Genomic DNA, 21337 nt, shown 5'->3' with positions numbered 1-21337 from the left:
TAATGTGGGCCAGGTAGGCCTGTTTTTGAGACAGTCATGCATCCCAAATTCAATCATAAATAAGCTTTCATATATAATTAACAAGTAACCAATGAAGGCTGAGTGTAAATATTAAAAACAATAGTCTGCTGACGTGCTAGGATAGGAAGGGCCGATATGGGCCCAAGTCTCCCATGAGACGCAGCCAAGCTACCCCAGTGAGCAGTGCGTCACGTTCAAGATGTCGATCATATTCATATCATCTACTTTAAGCCTTTTCTTTTAATTATTATTCAAAATTTACTCTCAAATCAAATGGAAAGATCAACTATAAAATATAAAACATAAAGTTGGAGATAAAACCATAAACATATTGCATAGAAAACCATGAATATAAAATATATTATCTACAAACAAAAGGAAAAAAAAGGGGAAAATCCCCATTTCAAAATATTAGTGAGGATGACTTAAATTAGAGATAAAGTTTACAAAACAGATATTTTTGTTATGTATACATATTTATCAGATGTTCAAAATAAAATGGTTTCATTACTGTCCGCCTAAGTGGTTCAATGACTGCATGAAATTTTCTAAAAATGAATTATCATATTTTTATTAGCAAGTAATTATTGACAAATATATTGGTGAGCGCTTTTTTGAGTTTTGAGGTTCATCTTAACTTCTTCTTTTTTAATATCTAGCTACTCCAGTTTGGGATTCATGGTTTTCTCTCCCTACAAAGATTTTTTTTTCTGGGACTCGAACTTGAGACCTAAAAGAATCTAACAGGGTCTTACACTACTAAATTAACTCTTTGTTGGTTGAGATCTATCTTTAGTGAGCCTTTAACATCCAACTCACATTTGGTTTTTATAAGGTTAAAAAGGATGAAAAAAAAAAAAGAAGTGATGGAGGAGGTAGAGACTGCAGATCCAAGATCGAGACATTGGGATAAAAGGAAGACTGAGGCCAACCATAAAAAGCAACCAATCTCCTATTCTGACCCACTTCATGGCACAGGCAATTAGACGGCAGGGAGCTCACGTTCAACTTTGTCTGTCATTTACGTGATCTTCATCGGGCACATACGCTATTCTTAAATGTGTTTTTTGAGACCATACATACATATATATTTCCTACAATGTCTAATTACAATGATCATAGTTATAAATGTAATATATCTATTGTTGCAAAAGAAAAATATTTGTGCATGTTTTGATCTTGGCAATGAAAAATGCAGATTATTTATTTATTTTTCCTTTCAAATAACAGTATTATCTCCGTGATTCGTGTCATTAAGTGAATATAATACAATGATATTTTCTTTTTTTTAAAAACATATAAATTTGTATCACTTTTGTCCCAAATGTAAATCATTTGTAAAGAAAAATTTTAGTTATAAATATAAGTTATTTACATATTTAATACTTATTTTTCAAATTTATTTTTATTGAAAAGTGAGAAAGAAGCGAGATATAAAATGATTTGTAAATATAAAGAAAAAAAATCAAAAGAATAAAAAATAATTTTTTTTATCAATTTAATATATTTATTTTTTTCCTGCTATCACGTTATGTGAAAATGTGTATTGGCCAAAAAAATGAAAATGTGACGCGTGACTTGTAATAGAGGTGTTTGGATGGAAACAAAATAATAATTTTAAAAATAAATTTATAATATATAAAAAAAATATTTATTTTGATTTATCAAAAAAAATTTAAAAAAAATACTTTTGTAGATTCCTGAATACTTCCTAAATGTATCCAGATAATAGGTGGGAGCATAGAGACATTCTGGAGTTAAAAGAGAGTTAGCAAATGCTTAGACCCAAAACGCTACGTTTGGGGCGGGCGGGTGAAATAACTAATTGGAAGACCGAGGAGTAGGGATACTTACGTGGCCTGTGGGACGCAATTTAGATTTCGGATCCTTCCGAAAACCCTAGCTCCGTTAAACCCTGAATTGGCTGAAACGGAGTCGCCGAGGCACTTGGCATTTGGCAACAAAAAAGTCAGGGATGGTTTGGTTTCAATGCGAGGATTGTGGTGACAATCTGAAGAAACCCAAGTTACCGAATCATTTCAGAACTTGTTCCGCTTCTAAGGTTCTTTTTCGATCCCACTTACATTCTTGTTATCGATTGACACACTGGTTTATTCGTTTGCTAGATTAGATTAATTTCGTGAACGCAGCATATAGTTGGGAAATGAAATGATGAAGCCACTTTGGTTATTTTGGGATACCGACCCTGCTGTTTTGCTTAATTAATTTTTTTCCCCTGACTATATATTGCAGTTGTCATGCATCGATTGTGGAGAAATATTTGGGCAAGACACCGTTCAGCAGCACACACAATGTATTACGGAAATGGTACGCCCCTCTGTATCATAATATTCTTATTGGATCAAGTCGGATAAACAGGAGTCTTTCAGCTACTTCTTTTTCGAAGCGGATTATTGTTCTATGGCAATGAATGAGAACGAAAGATGGTTTTGAATTTGAACCTTTTTTTCCCTTTCCGATAAATTCAAAATCTGGGCGCCTCAAACGGGTTATCTTTAGATTTAGAGTGTCTGAGGATTAGTTCATCTTGGATTTCTCCAGCGTGTGGTCAGGGACGCTTCTATCAAGTTTCCTTTCTCTAGTGATGTTTATTGTTGGTTGCTCCATGGTTGTCCACTATGTGCTCAAAGATCATTCACTCCGTTCTAATTATTGGCATTTGAATTTTTGCTCATGTTTCACCACAGCATTGCCTCATTTTATTCTTATTGGGCTTTGTTTACTTTTGTCAGCTTGTTGATTGAGGTTTGGTAAAGCTTTTGTTCCCCCTTTCTTACTTTTGGCGGTCCTTGGCTTTGATAGTTTTGCTACGATGTTATTAGTAATTTGACTAAGTTTTTTTTCTGGTTTGCCCTTGACCCTCTTAGCTTATAAAGGTAATTTTTCTCACTCTTTAATCCAGGAAAAGTATGGTCCAAAAGGCCAAGGCAAAACTTTGAATGTTACAACTGCCAAATCTAACAATAATAACAAGCAAAAGCCTGAAGTTGATATTCATGTTGGGTTAGCAGAAAGACCTCCGTGGTTTTGTAGGTATGCTCTATTGGTTGCACTTTCTATCACCGTGCTATTCAGGGTGTACATATTGAATAGTTTGTCTACTGAAATGACATTTTAATGTTTTAAAGTATAATGATTTTCCTGGTCTTTATGTTTCCTTAGGATGGGATTCAGGCTTTCTAGTTCCTGTTCTCTGCATGAATTGGCTTGCTACTTATAATTTATTGCACTTTTGGGTTTATGGGATCGTCAAGGTTATAGTTTGAATTGTTATGTGATGTAAGCAGAGAATGTCAAAATGGACAGGAATAGGTGCTAGTAAGTTCAAGGCATCTAATCATGTGCGCTTTTTGTTGCTTTAGGAAGTATTTTACAAAAATCTATGTAAAATCATTTATTTATGCCTATCTTATGAACCAATGCTCTGTGCGAGTTATGGCTCTTTTTAATAGTAGATTTTCAGCCACTAAGGTGGGACCATCTTAGCCAAATAGTAGTTTGCAATCCCTGGTGAGTTGTAACTCAAGGGATGTACGTTTGAGTAGATACCAAGCATACTTGTTGGAATTATGTTTTGTGAATTGATTGCTAGTAAAATGTTGAAATATCTTTTTTAGTACAATTGGCTTCATTGACTTTCTCTTACCTCTTCATTTAGAATCCACGCAGTTATTAGTTCTATTGTAAAAAACAACTGATTATCTGAAATACCCTTACAGATGTGTCATGTTAATAATTGGGAATTGAATTGTGCCTGTACCTGGTTCCCAGAATCTTAAGTTATTAACTAAGCTTTGTTGCTGGCTGCACTGCTACCAAATTCATTCTCCTTGATTTATTTGTTGCTTTTCAGCCTCTGCAACACAAGAGCTACGAGTAAGCAAACACTTCTTCTCCATGCTGATGGAAAGAAACACAGGGCAAAAGCTCGGGCATTCCATGCTGCAAAGCAACAACCAACTCAGATGGACGCATCTTCTCCGGATGCAAAGCTTCCAGTGGAGCAAGCTTCCAATGATAAGGTCCAACTCAACAATAATGGACAGCAGACAAAATTGCAAGATCCATCTGAACACAATAACTTGAAATCGGGGAATGAAATCTCTCAATCAAATAAAAAGAGGAAATCTGATGTGGCGGAGGATGACCCTAACAGGAAAAAGGGCAGGGATGACAATTCAGGTGAGTTGGGAAATGGGGAAGTAGTTCAGGCTGAAGGAGCAGAGGCTGGGAGAAAAGAAGATCGTTTGAAGAAAGAAACGATGGTTAATGACAAGAAGAACATAAAGTGGAAGAAGTTTATCAAATCAGCGTTGAAATCTGTAAGTATCTGTGGATTCAGAGTGATATGTGTGCTTATTTTGTGTTTTATTTTGGGCGATGCGCGGTTCTTATCCTCATAGTTAGCTTGAGATTGTATGCATGGACCTTCTGTCCTCTCCGATGAATTTCCTTTAAATATGCCTTTTCCGAGTGAGGGGTCAATTTTAGCTAATTTAGTTTGCCTATGTTTTGTACGCCTGTTTGTGCACTTACATGTGCTTTCTTTTTCCTGGGAAGCAGCATCCTGATGGAAAATTGAAGATGAAGAAGTTGAGAAAACATGTCTTGAAAGCCTTGCAGGAATCTGGCGTTGAAGTTGATGAAACTGAACTTAGTGAGGCACTTGAGCATAAGGTTGGCCCATTCGATTGTATTTATGTTCATTTATCTCTTCCCAATTACATGTGTTTCTTATGAAATTTCGTATGGTGACAGATCAATTCGAGTTCCAGATTTGCAGTTGAGAAGAAGTATGTGCGGTTGGTGGCCAGGGATGGTGACTAGTTGCAACCTTATAAGCCGGAATCCCTGGCTTTTATTTGGTGATATTTTGCTATTGTTTAGACGTTAATTGATATCGTTTAGAATTGAAAGGAGGCGGGTCCATTTTTGCGTCTGAACCTACTGAGGAAGTGAAGGAGGACGAGGTTGTTTTAATTTATTTTTTAAGCCTCCCCCGTCTCCCTTTACAAAAAAATTTTGCAGGAACAAATTGATTATTATTATGCAATTGTATTCAGTTGTTGTATAAAATGATTTTGAATCACTGAAAGGAAATTTCCTTTGTTGTTTATTGTTTATTATCACCATTGTTGTGATATTTTTTTTATTTTTAAATTCAGTAAAAGTTTAAGATGATTTTAATCGACTTTTTTTTTGGGGGGGGGGGGGAGATCACCCATGACTAGGCAAATGATGCGCCCTTGAAATTGAGTTCTTGCTTCTTACGGCTTGCGCAATGGCATGCTTCCAAGGGATTACTGACTTGGCCGAAAGTTCCTATATCGATTCTAAAGAGAGAAGTAACATCCGCGTCTTAGTTTCGCTTGATGCATTATATTCCTCTGGTTCTAAATATAGGATACTTTTTGTAGTGTAATTTTACGCTACAAAATGGATCCTATATTTAAGACTAGAGGAGTACATATTTTTGTAAGGATATAAAGTGGAATGAAGTGCTATCGGTAGATATAAAACTCATTTGATTTTTATTTTAGTTTTAAATATAAGACTTCAATTTATTTTTTCTCTTATATTTATTTAATTTTTTTTAAGATAGTACTTCTAATAATAATAGTTCTAGTTTATAAATTTGATTGGTAAGGATATTTTAAGAAAGACAACATATGTTTATTATAAGTAACTAACTTAATTTATTTTTTTAATTTATTTAAATTATTTAACTAGTTTTTATATTTAGGACTGAAAGTAGTAATAGATATCGTTTCGTCTAGATAGAAAAAGGAAAACAAATATTTTTCTCCTTCATATCAGAAATAATTAAGCACGAAAAAGCTTTTTGTTTTTTAAATTGAAAAAAGCAGAAGCCTCGAGGTAGTTTTCTTAATTCTACATATTTTTCACGTCAACAATATAAACGGATAAACGGGAAAATGGCATGAAAAATGATTGTTGAACTTAAAATTTTCAAATTATGACCTCAAAATAAGAAAAATTCTCCTCTTCATACATGATTAAATAGAGATTTTGGTTTTTTTAAAAAAATTATAAAAATCCCCCTTACTGCCCTCCGGCATATCCAACATCTTGAACTATTTTTTTCTAATGTATATCCAGTATTCGAAAGTATTTTGTGATGTATATAGTATCCTAAAGTAGTTTTCAGGTGCTTTGAAAGTATTCTTTTGCCTTAAAATGCATTAAAAAGATATTTTAGGGTATTAGACGTATTTAAAAAATATTTCAAAGTGTTGGATGCACTTAAAAAAAATATTTTAGAGTATTGAATGAACCTGAACCCTTAAATGAATTTAAAGGTTAGACTGGTCAACCCGTCATAATTTTTCAACAAGTTCATGCAAATTTGAAAAATGCAATTAACTGTATCCAAATCCACAAAATTAAATAAATAATATAGCATAGATGACAAAATATGAATATATTATCTACAAAGTAATAATAAAATAAAGATGAAAATCATTAAAGTAATAATTATATATAAATAAAATTAATATAAAATTTAACACGGATAAATAACAAAATATTTGAATATCATGACCTCCATATTTGATTAAAAAACAAATTAGAAAAGGCCAATCCACAAGTTAAGTGGGCTGGGCTAAACTTGGTTCATTTTCAAATGGGTCGCAATTTTTACAACCAAGCCAAGTTAAAAAGTTAGGCCCATGTGCGTTGAAAATTCTATAAATTTAAGTGAAAATATCTTCATATGGAAAACACAGATATTAATTTTTTTTACATATTTTAATTTTTTTTGAAATTTTATTTTAATATAAATAATATTTTGTTTCAATTTCTTAAACTGTTGTCATTGAGAGATTATGAACAAATTCCTTCAAAGACGGCAGTTTCCTTTTTTTATGAATAAGTATAGCTTGAATAAGATATAAAACAAATTAAAGTTGAAAGAACTAAATTAAAACATGAGCCAGAAGACCAGATCTACGTAAGGTTAAGGGTGTTATGTCAAAGTGGATTACAAATCAACAGACTACTTACTCCGCAAGAATACAAGGTTGCCAAATATCTCCTACGAAATCAAGAGTGAAAAATTTAGCATCAAACATAATCAAATGAACATATCTCACAGGAAGTACACGATGTGTGCTCAGCCACAAACTAATGCATGTGATTATTTATTACAAATGTCATATAAACATCTTTGTTTTTGTTGGTTTTGAAATATCTCTATCTTCTTCAGCTACGCAATGAAATTCATAGGACTCTTAACCAAACTCGATGGGCTGGTGATACATGAATATCTATACAGGCTGGAGACTTACGAGATACAGAAATGGACCTCAAGGCCCAGATATTAGCACTTGTAGATCAAGGCAAGGAGATGAGCAAGGCAGAGAGTGAGGCAGGAGACGAAGGTCCAGCTGTAACCGAAGCTGACATGCCTGCTCATAATTTGCACCATGTGTTCATTCACTTTCCTTCCTCTGGGATCCTACGTTTTGTTTTTTGAATCCCATGTCTTGTATTAATTACTACCTATGTTTTTTATTATACTCTCTCCGATACTAAATATGGAACCTATTTACACTATAAAATAAATTTTATATTTAGGATCAGAGGAGTAAAAGTTTATTTAACTTTTAATTTGGTCCTCAATATAATACTTTAATTCACTTTTTTTTTTTCATATTTATTCATTTTTTTTCAAAGTTTCCTTGTAATAATTACACATATTAAAAGTTTCATCAAATGGTAATTCTAACTAATATACATGATTAGTAAAAATATTTTAAGAAAAACAACACCTATTTATAACTAATAATCAATTTAACTAATCTTCTTAATCTTTCTAAATTAGTTATCTAAGTTTTATATTGAGTATAGGAGGTAGTATTAAGTAGGTAATTGGAGACTCCATAGATACGATTTGATTGCACGATAATGGTTAACGATTCAACGTCAAACAGCAACCGTATTATCTCACTGCGGCCGCTAGATTCCATAAACTAATGATTATGAAAATCTCCTACCAACTTTCAAATCTGCGGCTGGGTGTTTGTCCCCCACAGTCACCCCTTCTCAACTTGGTCAACAACTTAAATTTAATTAATTACTTTTAAAGATTCTTTATTATCATATCTTGTCCCTTAATGCTTCTTTTAACTAATTTTTTTTAAAAAATAAAAAAATACAGCAGCTTCTTGCATTAAATATAGATTTTTTTTTTTAAAAAAGTGCTTGAGTTTAGAACTTTATTATAGGGTTGAACCGTTTCATGATGTCTGGGTACAGACTTTGCGCGTTCTCTCTTAGCAAAATTTGTCCAATCAACATCGGTTGCGCGTTTTCTCTAATTGTTACAAAAAATTGTTAATATAGAGGGAAAATCATTTTGAAAGTATCTATATTTTTTTAATTTTTAATCTCGTACCTATGTGTTTTTTAGTTAAATATTACCTTCAATTTTAATTATAAGAGCCATTTGACTAATTTAAAGAGATTAAGAAAGTAAGTTGAGTTAGTTATTTGTTCTAAATAGGTGTTGTTTTTCCTAAAATATCCTTACTAATCAAGTGTATCAACTAGAACTATAATTATTAGAATGACTATCTTAGAAAAAAATTAAATAAATATGAGAGACAAAATGAATTGTGGTTTTATATTTAGGACTAAAATAAAAGTCAAATATGGTTTTATATTAAGGACCTGAGGTAGTATTTAATTTTGCTTTATTAACATCTTTAACCCTTGCATAGAGACTAAAAATGTTAATAGATGATTTACCCTTAGTCGTATAGGCAATCAAAAATAATAAAGAAATGAGTATGCAGTACACTGATGCAACCTAAGTGTCGAATCACTTGGTCTAATAACTCTCTGAATTTCTAAGTAAAGTTAACACAATTTACCTGGAGAACATGTAGAAGAAGAACAACATTCAGGTTAATACAAAAAAAGTCTTTGTTGATTTTCAGATACAGTATTAAAATGAGAATGAATGGAAACGCAAACGGTAATATGGAACTCAAGAAAAACAATCAGTGTCAATTCTCCCAAGAGTTTCACTTCATCTTCATCGCCTTACTCTAATCTGGAGCTAAATGTTACTGAGTGTGCTGAAAGAAAATTAAACATTCTTAACTGAACAGAACTTCTATTCAAATGAATCAATTAATCAAACCACAATCTCCAATTCCACCGAATCGAATCAAGGATCTCATTAACATCCAACTCAAGAATGAATTACCAAATTCTCTACAGCATTCAGTTACATACATTCAATTCAATTTCTGAACAAAGGACAATCAGACTCTGTTCTAATTAGTCTACAACTAGCACAGTAATTAAAGAAGATAGATGAATGTTAACTCCCTCGACAATCCAGCAGCTCGGAATCGGTTCTGCTCTTGGAAGAATCTGCAGAACTAGCTACACATGACTGCGACTTCTCCTCCTTCGAACTTAGATTGTAGCTCTGCCATCAGATTATCAGATTCGGCAATCACCACCAATCTCCGAGTCGGCGTTCTGAAAAGATTGCGATCAATCAGCACCCGTGAACGAATGTCTTTCTCTCTCCCTCTGGTCGTTCGGTTCAGCTCCAAATCGTCCTCTCCCTCTTCTTTTTTTCCGTTCTTAATCTTGTTGCTGTAACTGACCGCCCCCCTGAATTTCTGAACCGCCTCCCTGAATTTCTGAACCGCCTCCCTGAATTGGGATTTTCGGAACTAATTGTAAGTTTGCGTGGAAACTCTTTTCCATTGGTGATAGAAATCAGTTTCTATCAATGATGGAATTGCTTTTCCTCTGGACTCCCTTTTCCTTTCCCATTGGAAATGTGTTTCTGCCATCTTATGTTTACAACTCTGCCCCTGAATTCAGAACAGTAACCCAGAAGTAATATCCAACTGTGGAATTTCATAAAGCTGTTAAAACATCACAATTGCTTAATTCTTTTGCTCAAGTGCATCAGCATTTTATTTATTTATTAGTGCAATTAATGCTCAATCTATTTCTTAAAATAGTCTAAAATCTACATTTCAAACATATGAAAGAATATGATTTATCAATAGAACAAAGTTATAAGAGCTAATGTTGCTAAAAAAAATTTAAATGATTTAATTAAGAAAAAAAACACATAGATACCAAATTAAAAATTAAGAGAAAGTATAGGTACCTTCAATATAGTTTTTCCAAAAATTTATTTAAAAATAAGGTTAGATTATACAAAATTTTCTGAAACTTTATGTTATATGTGAATAATCTGATTAACTTTTGAAACTTTATCATAAACATGTCTCAATTTAACAATTATGCAGATAACTCGGGTACTACTAGTTTATGTTCATTATTTATCTGTTAATAGTGACTTAAATTTTAAGAAAATTATCTAAACATAACTCAAAATTTGAGAAGATTATATTCATACAGAAATAACATTTAAGAAATATAAAATTAATAGTTTGGGATTACATGTATATTCTTGAAAGTTTGGAGATTCCTTAATATTAAATTTTAATTAAAAGTTATTAAGAAAAATTATACACACCCGAGAATTTTATGCAATTTAAAGCTTCAAATTTCATTGGTCTTCGAAGATCCTTTTTCGGATCAAATAAGGTTAAAGAAAACAGTGATGCCTTATAAAATAGGAAAAAAAAAAGCAATAAAACACCCTAGAATTTGTTAAAAGACAAATTAGTGTACTCAAATTTCAAAATCTCAATTCAGATCTCTTTTATCATTTCAAAATTTTCAAATCTTATAAAATTACACATATATCCTTCACTATTTTTTCTTAAATATTGCCACTGTACCACCCTTAGTTGTTTTTTTGCCGCCATAGCTCTGACATGGGTGACCTTGTCGGTGGCTAGCTGCTAAAGTCTGTTGACTACTCTTTTTTATGTTTGACTCTTTTTTTTTAGCTAATGATTATATTTGTTTTTAGAACTCTGATGACTATTCTTGTATAGCTATTAATTATTCTAGCACTATGATTGGCTACTTTTATATATTTTTAAAAATGTGGTAACTACTCTAGTTTATCTATTGACTTTAGTTTCGCTATTAACTACTTTTGTTTCAAAAACTCAAAAAATACATTAAATATTGCTGGAAATCTAGTGACTACTTTTTGTTTAGTTATTTACTACTCTTTTGTAGTCAATAATTACATAAAAGTAGTTACCAGGACTTTAAAAATAAAAGTAGTCAATAGTTAAATTAAAAATGTCAATAGTTATATAAAAGTAGTCACAAGGAACGAAGACCATATTGTCATTTCATAATATTTTAAAATTTTAAAATATTATAAGGAGTCCGATTTGGAATTTTAAAATTCACTCACTTTGATTTGTTGTTTAGCATTTTTGAGAGGATGTTGATGCCCTTTTCCTGTAAAATACTAGTACTAACGAGATGTTATCGTATACAGTGGCCCATCTCTCTCGCAACATAATCGATTTTTCTAGACCTGAGATTATACCTTAAAATGTTTTTTTTAAATATCTATTTTGGCCAAGTCTGTGCATCAAATTTTTTTAATTATGTTCTAGTTTCTAAACAAATTTAAATAATCATCATTACATTGTTCCCTCTGAAACAGGCGGTAAAGGAAAATATTACTTTCCTTTAAACACATCATCATATTTGATTAGATAACTTAACATAATAGATATAAATAATTTCACGTTATTATTGTCCTACTGATATATATTGATGTGTTGATGATATTAATTCATCTTGGGGCAATTGACACCTGAAGAGCCTTGTAAGATATTATTATATTTGGTGACCACAAGTTATTGAAATATCAATAAAAAACCATATTTCTTTATGAAATTTAAAATGATTTGAGTTAACTAAAATGCTCTATATATATTTATTAACACATTAAAAATTAAGTTCCGAACTGGTTCTTCACTCTCCATACATTATTTCTAGTGTATCTTTGATGCTTTCAATGGTTATTATAAGTTCATAAAAGTAGGTTAATTAGAAATTTTATTAATATTAAAAAAACAAAAATAGGTTAAAAAGACACAAAATATGTCAAGGGGGAATAAAAGGATAACTTTTTTTAGAAAATTTAAGCTGCATACTTAAACCAGTTTATAACTATCAACTTAAATGATGAATACAAAAAGAATTGGTTGAGAAAAAAAACTTTTAATACTCCCCTGGTTCTAAATATAAGACTTTTATACACGCTATTAGTATAAAGGTTTTATATTTAGAACAAGAGGAGTATTAAATAAAACTATATTATACCAACTTAATCTATTTTCAAGTCCAACCAATATATATATAGCCGTGAATATGATTTGTTAATTGGTATTGAAATTTCAATAATTTTTTTTTTGAAAGACAACCGGTGTGTGTAACAATAATTACCATGCACGTGAAACATGGCACTATGTGAAGTGGCGTTCATGGTTGCTGGGATGTTTTATGGGGGATGAGTGTGCTTTAATTGTTTTTGACCTTTTCCATTACCTTTCAACGACATATCATATCTGATTCTGACATAATTCTTGTAAAGAGGAAGGAAACTGATCCGCGAGGAATACCTTGTCGGCAACATATGAAAAGATCACATGACATTTTGTTAACGTTAAGTTGTTCCAGCGGCAAAACCACGAATGATACCGGAACGAGGTCAAAAGTGTAAGTTTGACGATGATATATTTGTGTGCATATTAGTGATTAAATTGTATAAAGCTAACTTATATATTCTCATCCTTTAACTTTATAAAAATTTTCAAGTTGATCCCTCGTTTAATTCAAAGATTATTAGATTTAAATGATAACTTTTTATAACCATTATGATTGTTTTGAAAATTAAAATTAACATATTAGTATTTGAGAATATTTTATAGTTAACATCTCGGTGCTATAATTTTTTTTTGCTAAAAATTTTATGATTAAAAGACTGAATATTTTGTAAAGTTAAGGGACCAAATTAAAAATTTATACAAAATTAAAAGATTAAATGTATATTTTAATCATTATAAAAATAAAAAAAGAATATGGTATTTTATGTTTTTTTATAGTGAGTTCTAAAAAAAAGAATATAATCACTAAAATGTCCTAATAATAAGGGAACATCACCAATCTCATCTCATTTTTTGCACTGAAATTTGTCATTAAACACTGCTCACTTGTTGTAAGAATTTTTTATGATTAAACTATTTTCTTACAATTTCATAGTGATTTTTTTTAAAAAAAAGGGCAATTACTTTTTTTAATATTTTTTGCCACCATCAAATTACTTCTTTTTTTTTTATACACACATGTTAAAAAAGCATGATAAGATTCTTACAATTTCGAGTTGGGTGTAATCGCACGAGTATTTTTTTAAATAAAAAATTTTGAGTTGGGTGTAACCGCACGAGTTTTTTTTTTTTTAATAAAAACCCACGAGTACTTTCTTTAGTGAATATAGTTACATCATGACAAACAACGCATGCAATATGACACGTAAAGTTTTAAATTTGACACGAATCTTCACTTTTCTGCGGCAGAAGTTATCGCCTCGCGTAAAGGGGTGACAATAGAAGACTTCTCCCCCAAATCTTTTCATGTTAGTTTAATAAACAATATTAAGGTGATGTTTATGCTATGAATCCCTTTTTGATCACTAGGTTTTTTTTTTATTGAAGCAAATTAATTGGCAAGCTTTTGTGTTTTTTTTTTCTAAATGAAAGAAATATATTACCTCTGCCCATTAATATAAAATTAATTAAAAATTTAATTTGACCTTAAATATAAGATTCTAATATATTTTGTCTCTAATACTTATGTATTTTGTTTTAAATAATCTGGATGGTGAATATTGCATATGTTAAGGAATTTGGCAAGAATTAGTTTTAATACATTTGATTAACAAAGATATTTAAAAAAGATAACATCTATTTATTATAAATATTTAACTAATTTTTTTTATATCGATAAATTATTTATTTAGCTTTTATATTAAACATCACATATAATTTAGTCTAAAGATTGGACTCGAAAATCTTTCTCATGAGAAAACTCTTCACACTGCTAGACTATAAGGCTATCAAAGAAAGTTTCGTATGTCGTTTTAGATGCTGTATGAAACAAGTTGTGATGTTAATAGCCAATGAGGTAAAATTTTACGGCAAATTGATTGATTTCCACTTTATATATGCCACTTGTTTATAAATTGCCATGAGAGGACCCGATTGACCAATAGTCAATACTACCTTCGATCCTAATTATAACATCCAGCTAATTAATTTGAGGAGATTAAGGAAAGAAGTTAAGTTAGTTATTTGTAATAAATAAGTATTATCTTTCCTAAAATATTCTTATTAATAAACAATATTAGCTAGAACTACAATTATTAGAAGGATTGCCTTAAAAAAAAAGTATAAATATGAAAGACAAAGTGGATTGGGGTCTTATATTTAGGATCAAAATAAAAGTCAAATAGGGTCTTATATTAAAAATCAGAGGTAGTATTTAGCAATAATGATCATATATAGCCTTGTGGAAAAAATGACGTGAATAAAATATGCCTGAAGCTTACGGTGAAATTATATGCAAAATTTTTCTTGGTCTTTTGGGGGGACCAATTCATTAAAATCTTGCACGCGCGTTACTGCAGCTGCAAAAAAAATTCTATGTGTGTTTCCATCACTGAAATTTACTTGTAATTTTATTTATAATGCTGCCACTGTAAAAATTAATTTAATATGTTAGTCTTTGATCATATATGAATGGAGTACGAATTCGTCAACAAATTAAATTATGCTTCTGATAAAGCGATTTCCCGTATATTAAAAAATCCTCCTAGATACTACTTTCAGTCCTTAATATAAAATTTTATTTGACTTTTATTTTGATTCTAAATATAAGATCCAAATCCACTTTGTTTCCTATATTTATGCATTTTTCTTCAAAGTAGTTTTTCTAACAATAGTAGTTCTAGACAATATACTTGATTAGCAAGGATATTTTAGAAAAGACAACACATATTTATTAAAAATAACTAACTTAAATTCTTTTTTAATCTCCTTAAATTAGTTAACTAACTCTTCTAATTACGACAGGAGGCAGTATATTATAATAGACACCAGAATGGCTTATGAAGACCTTTTGCAGCTAGTGGAAGACGAAGAATTTTCCAACATCATTAAAGAAAGACCATATGTGTGTTAGTCCAGTTGTTTCCATGTGCGCATTATATAAATTTATTTGTTTATTTATTTATAATCTCCTCTCAAATATATATTAAGTAATTCACTCTACTACCACTCCCACAAATCAATAAAATTAATTTAAGATAGTTAACGTAATTAAATTTGTACCAAAAATACTCCCTCCATTTTTATTGATAGGACCTAATTTTGGAGGATGATTTGTTTCTATTCATAAGACAAATTACAAAATTTTAAGCGTATTTAATTTAAGATGTTCTTGTAGGCTCACAAGACTAAAATGGAAATATTTTCCGATATAAAAATCTAAAATATCCTTAATGCGAATGCAAGATGTTGCCTTGCAACTTAATGACAACTAAGTGTTTGCATATTAATAATAGATTTTCATTTTGATAAATAATCTTTTTAGATCGTTATTTATTCAAAATTCGCATATTGACAGTAAATAGAGTATTATGAGAATGAAGACTTGTTCTCGAGGATGTGACTCCATGAAATTTACAAGAATATTAGAGTCTTGTATAGAAATGTTTAGTTGACCAAATTTTCCATATAGATGTCTCGATCATCTCTTTGTCTCTATGTCACAAGTTATTCTGACTTGAAATTTTTGTGAATTAATCTTATTATATTTCCCACACGCCATTATTACTCTTGCTGCGAACTTTGATATCCTTATTAATTAACATCTGTTTCCTGGGGCATAACATTAGAATTTACAGTGTACGTACATTTAATAAATCGCTACTCCTCCGTTACTTGTTATAACATCCACTTAACTATATTATGTGGTTTAAGAAAGTTGTTAAAATTAGTTAAAAGTAATAAATATGTTGAAAATGTATTTTGTTTCCTAAATATGCCCTATTATAAGTGGGCAGGTGTGAGTGAGAAAAAAAAAGAGGGGAGAATATATGACAAAAAATAATGACAGCGAGTATATTAATTAATGGTAAAGCGGGTAAAAATATATTTATTGTTTAGACAAATCCAAGAAAATCTTATAATGAAGGACGGAGAAGTATTAGTTAAATTATCTATCGTAGATACCTTTTATAATATAATCATGTCTTTTTTTTGTTGAACCCAGAGTATCCACGGCCAGCAGTAATAATCAATCTCTTTGCACCATAAACTTTTTGAAAGGATTTTAGTGCTGGCCACGAAACCCTCTACAACACATTTTAGGGATTAAATCTCTAGCTAGATGTTTAAGAAACCTAACTAAGTGTCAACTATGTTAGGTCTCATGATTATAATCATTTCATATTTAATAATTGGTATTAATAGTTAATTTTTTTTTAATATGGCTATATGATTGGATTGGATTCAAGCATTATCAGAGTCAATTGTGAATAACTCTCCTAAATCTGCATACATATGAACTCCAACTTTAATTCAAGACTTCTTGCTTTAGGTGGCCTAAGCCTCTTCTATAACCAGCCTAAGGCCATCTCACTAAAACCGATGTATATTGCTCATTTTTTTATAGGTAGTTTAGAATATTTCTTATTTAATAAAGAAATTTCACAATGTCTTACAATTTCCATGAGATTTCTTTATTTTTTACAATCTAAAATAAATAAAGAAATCTTGCAAAAATTAATGAATCATTAATGTTTGATTTTCGTACATATCCTATATAATTTAGCTATCTCTCGTTAATTAATAATACGAATCTAATTTTGTCTTTATTTTGATGGTAACTTTACATAGATTTTATATTTATATTGACGGATAATTTACTATTCTTATTTGTTTTGAGCTAGTATCTTATCAAACTTCATTTAAGGAAGCATTCAATTTTCATTTTTTGACCTTATGCTTACTGAATATCATTTTTTAAAGCCAAATTCCTATTTCATTTCTTTTTGTATTCTACCCTTCATTCTATCAAAACAACTTTTTTTTTTAATAAAAAAACCTCATTTACCGATAGGGTTGAGTTTAACAAAAAAAAACTAGTTCCTCACGATGTGACGATTCAAAATTTGACTCCATCTCAAGAGGTACTTACATTACCTCGAATAAGATTACCTCTAATAAGAAGATACATATATCTAAAAAAAAAAAATCCCCACCAAGCCTGAGGGTTGGCATTGCCTACTAATTGACATTTCACTGACTAGTCCATTTAAATCTAAAATCTAACGACTATTAGATATATCAAAAATTAAGTACCCAAAATATCTCATGAACAACCTTTAGTTAACTATTTTTTTCTTTGTTTTTAGAAGTGCATTCACATTTACACTAAAGATTATCCTCCAAAATGCATCTCAGGATAGAATCAAAATGCCGTACAGAAACATGAAAAGTAACAAGAAGATATCCAGAATATAAGGATTACTAATCAGCTACTTTCCTTTCTGCCCAAGCAAAGGTTCCAAGATACAAAAATATCTGGCATTTCATGATTTCATCACCAAGATTAACCATTAATTCGCTTCCACAAGCCAATCAAAATTCATCTTATATTTGAGAAGGTGGAAATGACATCTGACTCTTTCTCTGGCTTTAGATGACACATTACAGATCCACAACCCTTTCCCAACAGGCACTTTCAACAAGCAAATAGCAATTATTCTCTTTAGTTAACTGGCAAGCCGATTGAAAATACACATTCTGGTGATATACATAGAATAGCGGGGTCAACAGAATTAGAAAAAAAAGACACCCTTAAAAACGACATAGTAAGGTTTTATGGAGTGGGGGTGTCATCTTCACCATCATTTTTATTGCTGTCGTCTTGAACTGGCTTCTCTGATCAGGATACGCCCCGTAAGAGCATCGACGGGGCGTGTATCATGTGGTCCACTTTTAAGCCCCATTGCCACCATTGGTGGCAACGGCAGTAACCCTGCTCGGAATAGTAGACGCTGGACAGGATATGAATAAAATCAAATTTAATTATCTCTATGCAAAAGTTATGTTTAAATATATAAGCATTAATTAATTTTGTGAGAATATATTTAGGACAATTTCATGAAACAACACTTTTCCCCCCTTAATTAGAGGGTCAAATATTAATTTAATTACCATCACAAGCAGATTGAACCAGGTCTCCTATTTACAGGAAAAACATTCATGTTATTAAACTACAAGGCGATTCGAGAAGCAACGCGCTTTGGATTGCCACGTGAATCCAATCAATTAGTGTCCTGTAACCATCAGTTTTCCTATCTTGTTTGGTAATTGGTATCTTTTATAGCTTAAAGGCACAGTGATGCTCTGAGACTTCACCCCGCGCATCACTCTCTTACAAAAGAAGAAAATTAAAATATATGGGAGACGACTAAATTTAATTAATTACTTTAAAAGAGTCTTTATTATCATATCTTGTCCCTTAATATATATTACTTTTAACTAATTTTTTTTAAAAATAAAAAATACAGTAGCTACTTACATTAAATATAGATTTTTTTTTCAAAGGAAAAAAGGGTGCTTTAGTTAATGTAGGGCGGAAGCGTTTCATGATGTGAGTATAGACTTTACATGTTCTCTCTGAGCAAAATTTGTCTAGTCAACATCCGTTGCGCGTTTTCTCTAATTGCCACAAAAAAATGGTTAATATAGAAGAGAAAAAACTATTTTTGGGTACCTATATTTTTTTTATTTTTAAATTTGGTACTTATGTATTTTTTCCTTAATTAAATATTTAATTTTGCCTTCTTAACATCTTTAACTCTTGCATAGAGACTAAAAATACTAATAGAACAAAATTATACGAGTTGCTAAAAAAATAAAATTAAATGATTTAATTAAGAAAAAACACATAGATACCAACTTAAAAATTAAGAGAAAGTATAAGTACCTTTAATACGGTTTTTTTCAAAAATTTATTTAAAAATAAGGCTAAATTATACAAAATTTTCTTAAACTTCATGTCATATGTGAATCATCTGATGACTTTTGAAACTTTATCATAAACAGTCTCAATTTAACAATTCAATATCATTATTTATTTGCTAATAGTGACTTAAATTTTCAACAAAAAATTTCTAAACATAACTCAAAATTTGAGAAGATTATAGTCATACAGAAATAACATTTAAGAAATTATAAAATTCATAGTTTGGTGTTACATGTATATTCTTCGAAGTTTGGAGATTCCTTAGCATTAATTCTAATTAAAAGTTATTAAGAAAAATTATACACCCGAGAATTTTATGCAATTTAAAGTTAGAATAATAATAAAAATGTATGCAACTCTAATTTTTTTTCCTTGGCTCGATCACTTTCCTCCAATAAATAAAGTTAGATGCTTTTCGGATCAAATAAGATTAAAAAACCAGTGATGCTTTATAAAATAGGGGAAAAAACAATAAAACACCCTAGAATTTGTTATAGAACAAATTAATGTGGGTCAATTTCAAAATTCTAATTCAGATCCCTTGTACTATTTTGAAATTTCCAAGTCTTGCAAAATTACACAAATTTCCTTCACTATTTTTTCAAAAAAAATATTTAGGACTAAATTGAATATCAAATTAGTTCTCATATTAAGCATAGAAAGTGACATATTTAAAGGAAACTAATATTTTCCTTTACGGTTTGTTTCTGAGGGAACAATGTAATGATGATTATTTAAATTTGTTTAGAAACTAGAACATAATTAAGAAAAATTGATGCACAGACTTGGTCAAAAAAGATATTTTTTTAAAAAATAAATTTTAAGGTATATTTATTGATCTTCAATGCATTTCTTAACTTACATGAAATCCTCATTTGTTTTTTATCATATAATTCATGCATTTATTACCTTTTATTCCTCGTTTGGTATGATGGAATAGTTTTTTATGGAAGTGGAAGTGGAAGTGAAAATGAAAGTAGAATTGGAAATGGAAGTGGGTTCTAAAATATGTTTGGTAAGAGGGTGGAAGTGGGGTATAATTTTTAATTAAATTATATATTTTAGCTAATTTAATCTGCCTATGTTTTGTATGGCTGTTTATGCACTTACACGAGCCTTCTTTTTCCTGGGAAGCAGCATCCTGATGGAAAATTGAAGATGAAGAAGTTGGGAAAACATGTCTTGAAAGCCTTGCAGGAATCTGGCGTTGAAGTGGATGAAACTGAACTTACTGAGGCACTTGAGCATAAGATTGGCCTAATCGATTGTATTTGTGTTAATTTATCTCTTCTCAATCACATGGGTTTCTTATGAAATTCGTATGGTGAAAGATCAATTCGAGTTTAGAAATGGCCAAGGATGGTGACTAGTTGCGACCTTATAAGCTGGAATCCCTGGCTTTTATTTGGTGATATTTTGTTATTGTTTAGACATTAATTGATGTCGTTTAGAATTGAAAAGGAGGCGGTCCACTTTTGCGTCTAAACTTGCAGAGGAAGCGAAGGAGGAGGAGGTTGTTTTAATTTATTTTTAAACCTCTCCCGTCTCCCTTTACAAAAAAAAATTTGCGGGAACAAATTGATTATTATTATGCAAAGGTACTCAGTTTTGTATAAAATGATTTTGAATCACTGAAAGGAGATTTAATTTCTTTTATTGTTTATTGTTTATTATAAACATTGTTATAATATTTTTTATTTTTAAATTCAGCAAAAAGTTCAAAATGATTTTAATTAAATGAAGAAAGAAAATAAGCCAAAAAAAAAAAATCATCATGGCTAGGATGTTATTAAATTCTTATCGAGTTGGAAAAAAAAAATCATTCGTGATTAGGCAAATCATGTGTCCTTGAGTTCTTGCTTCTTACGTTTATACAATAGGCCAATAGATTGATTTAGGCAGGAATGAATCTCACATCCTCAGCCATGATCTTTCTATATGATTGAAAGTAGAATTGTAGCTTGAAAATCTTGCCTTGTCTCGTCTGTATCACTACAAAAAAAAAAGTGAACTATATCAATATTAGTGCATCTGATGGTTATGGATTTCGTGGCAAAGCAGGTACTTAATTACTGCTCCTGATTAATTAAGCCTGTACTGCTGGATAAATGCGCGCGCGCGTAACTGTGTATGCAGAGAGAGAGAGAGAGAGAGAGAGAGAGACAGAAGAAAAAGGGATGAGAATTTGGCTTATAGTAATTGAATTTTCTCACTTAATGATGTTGCTGGGGGAACCGTACAAGAAAATCAGACAAATAAATGCGTG

At 30.7% G+C, this 21337-nt stretch overlaps 1 protein-coding gene across 1 annotated transcript; it reads left to right on the top strand.

Moving 5' to 3' along the window:
* The first annotated feature begins 1884 nt into the window (after window positions 1-1884).
* On the top strand, window positions 1885-4986 carry LOC114752975 (UBP1-associated proteins 1C). Its single transcript, XM_028941650.1, has 6 exons — window positions 1885-2083; window positions 2275-2349; window positions 2945-3075; window positions 3896-4364; window positions 4606-4719; window positions 4801-4986. The coding sequence occupies exons 1-6, from the start codon at window positions 1997-1999 to the stop codon at window positions 4867-4869; spliced, it is 945 nt and encodes a 314-aa protein (XP_028797483.1). The 5' UTR covers window positions 1885-1996; the 3' UTR covers window positions 4870-4986.
* Window positions 4987-21337: the final 16351 nt, after the last annotated feature.

This window comes from Neltuma alba, unplaced genomic scaffold (genome assembly GCF_004799145.2).
Source record: "Neltuma alba isolate B1F8T4 unplaced genomic scaffold, ASM479914v2 tig00007624_pilon, whole genome shotgun sequence".
Classification (NCBI taxonomy): Eukaryota; Viridiplantae; Streptophyta; class Magnoliopsida; order Fabales; family Fabaceae; genus Neltuma; species Neltuma alba.
This window is presented reverse-complemented; position numbering and strand designations above follow the sequence as displayed.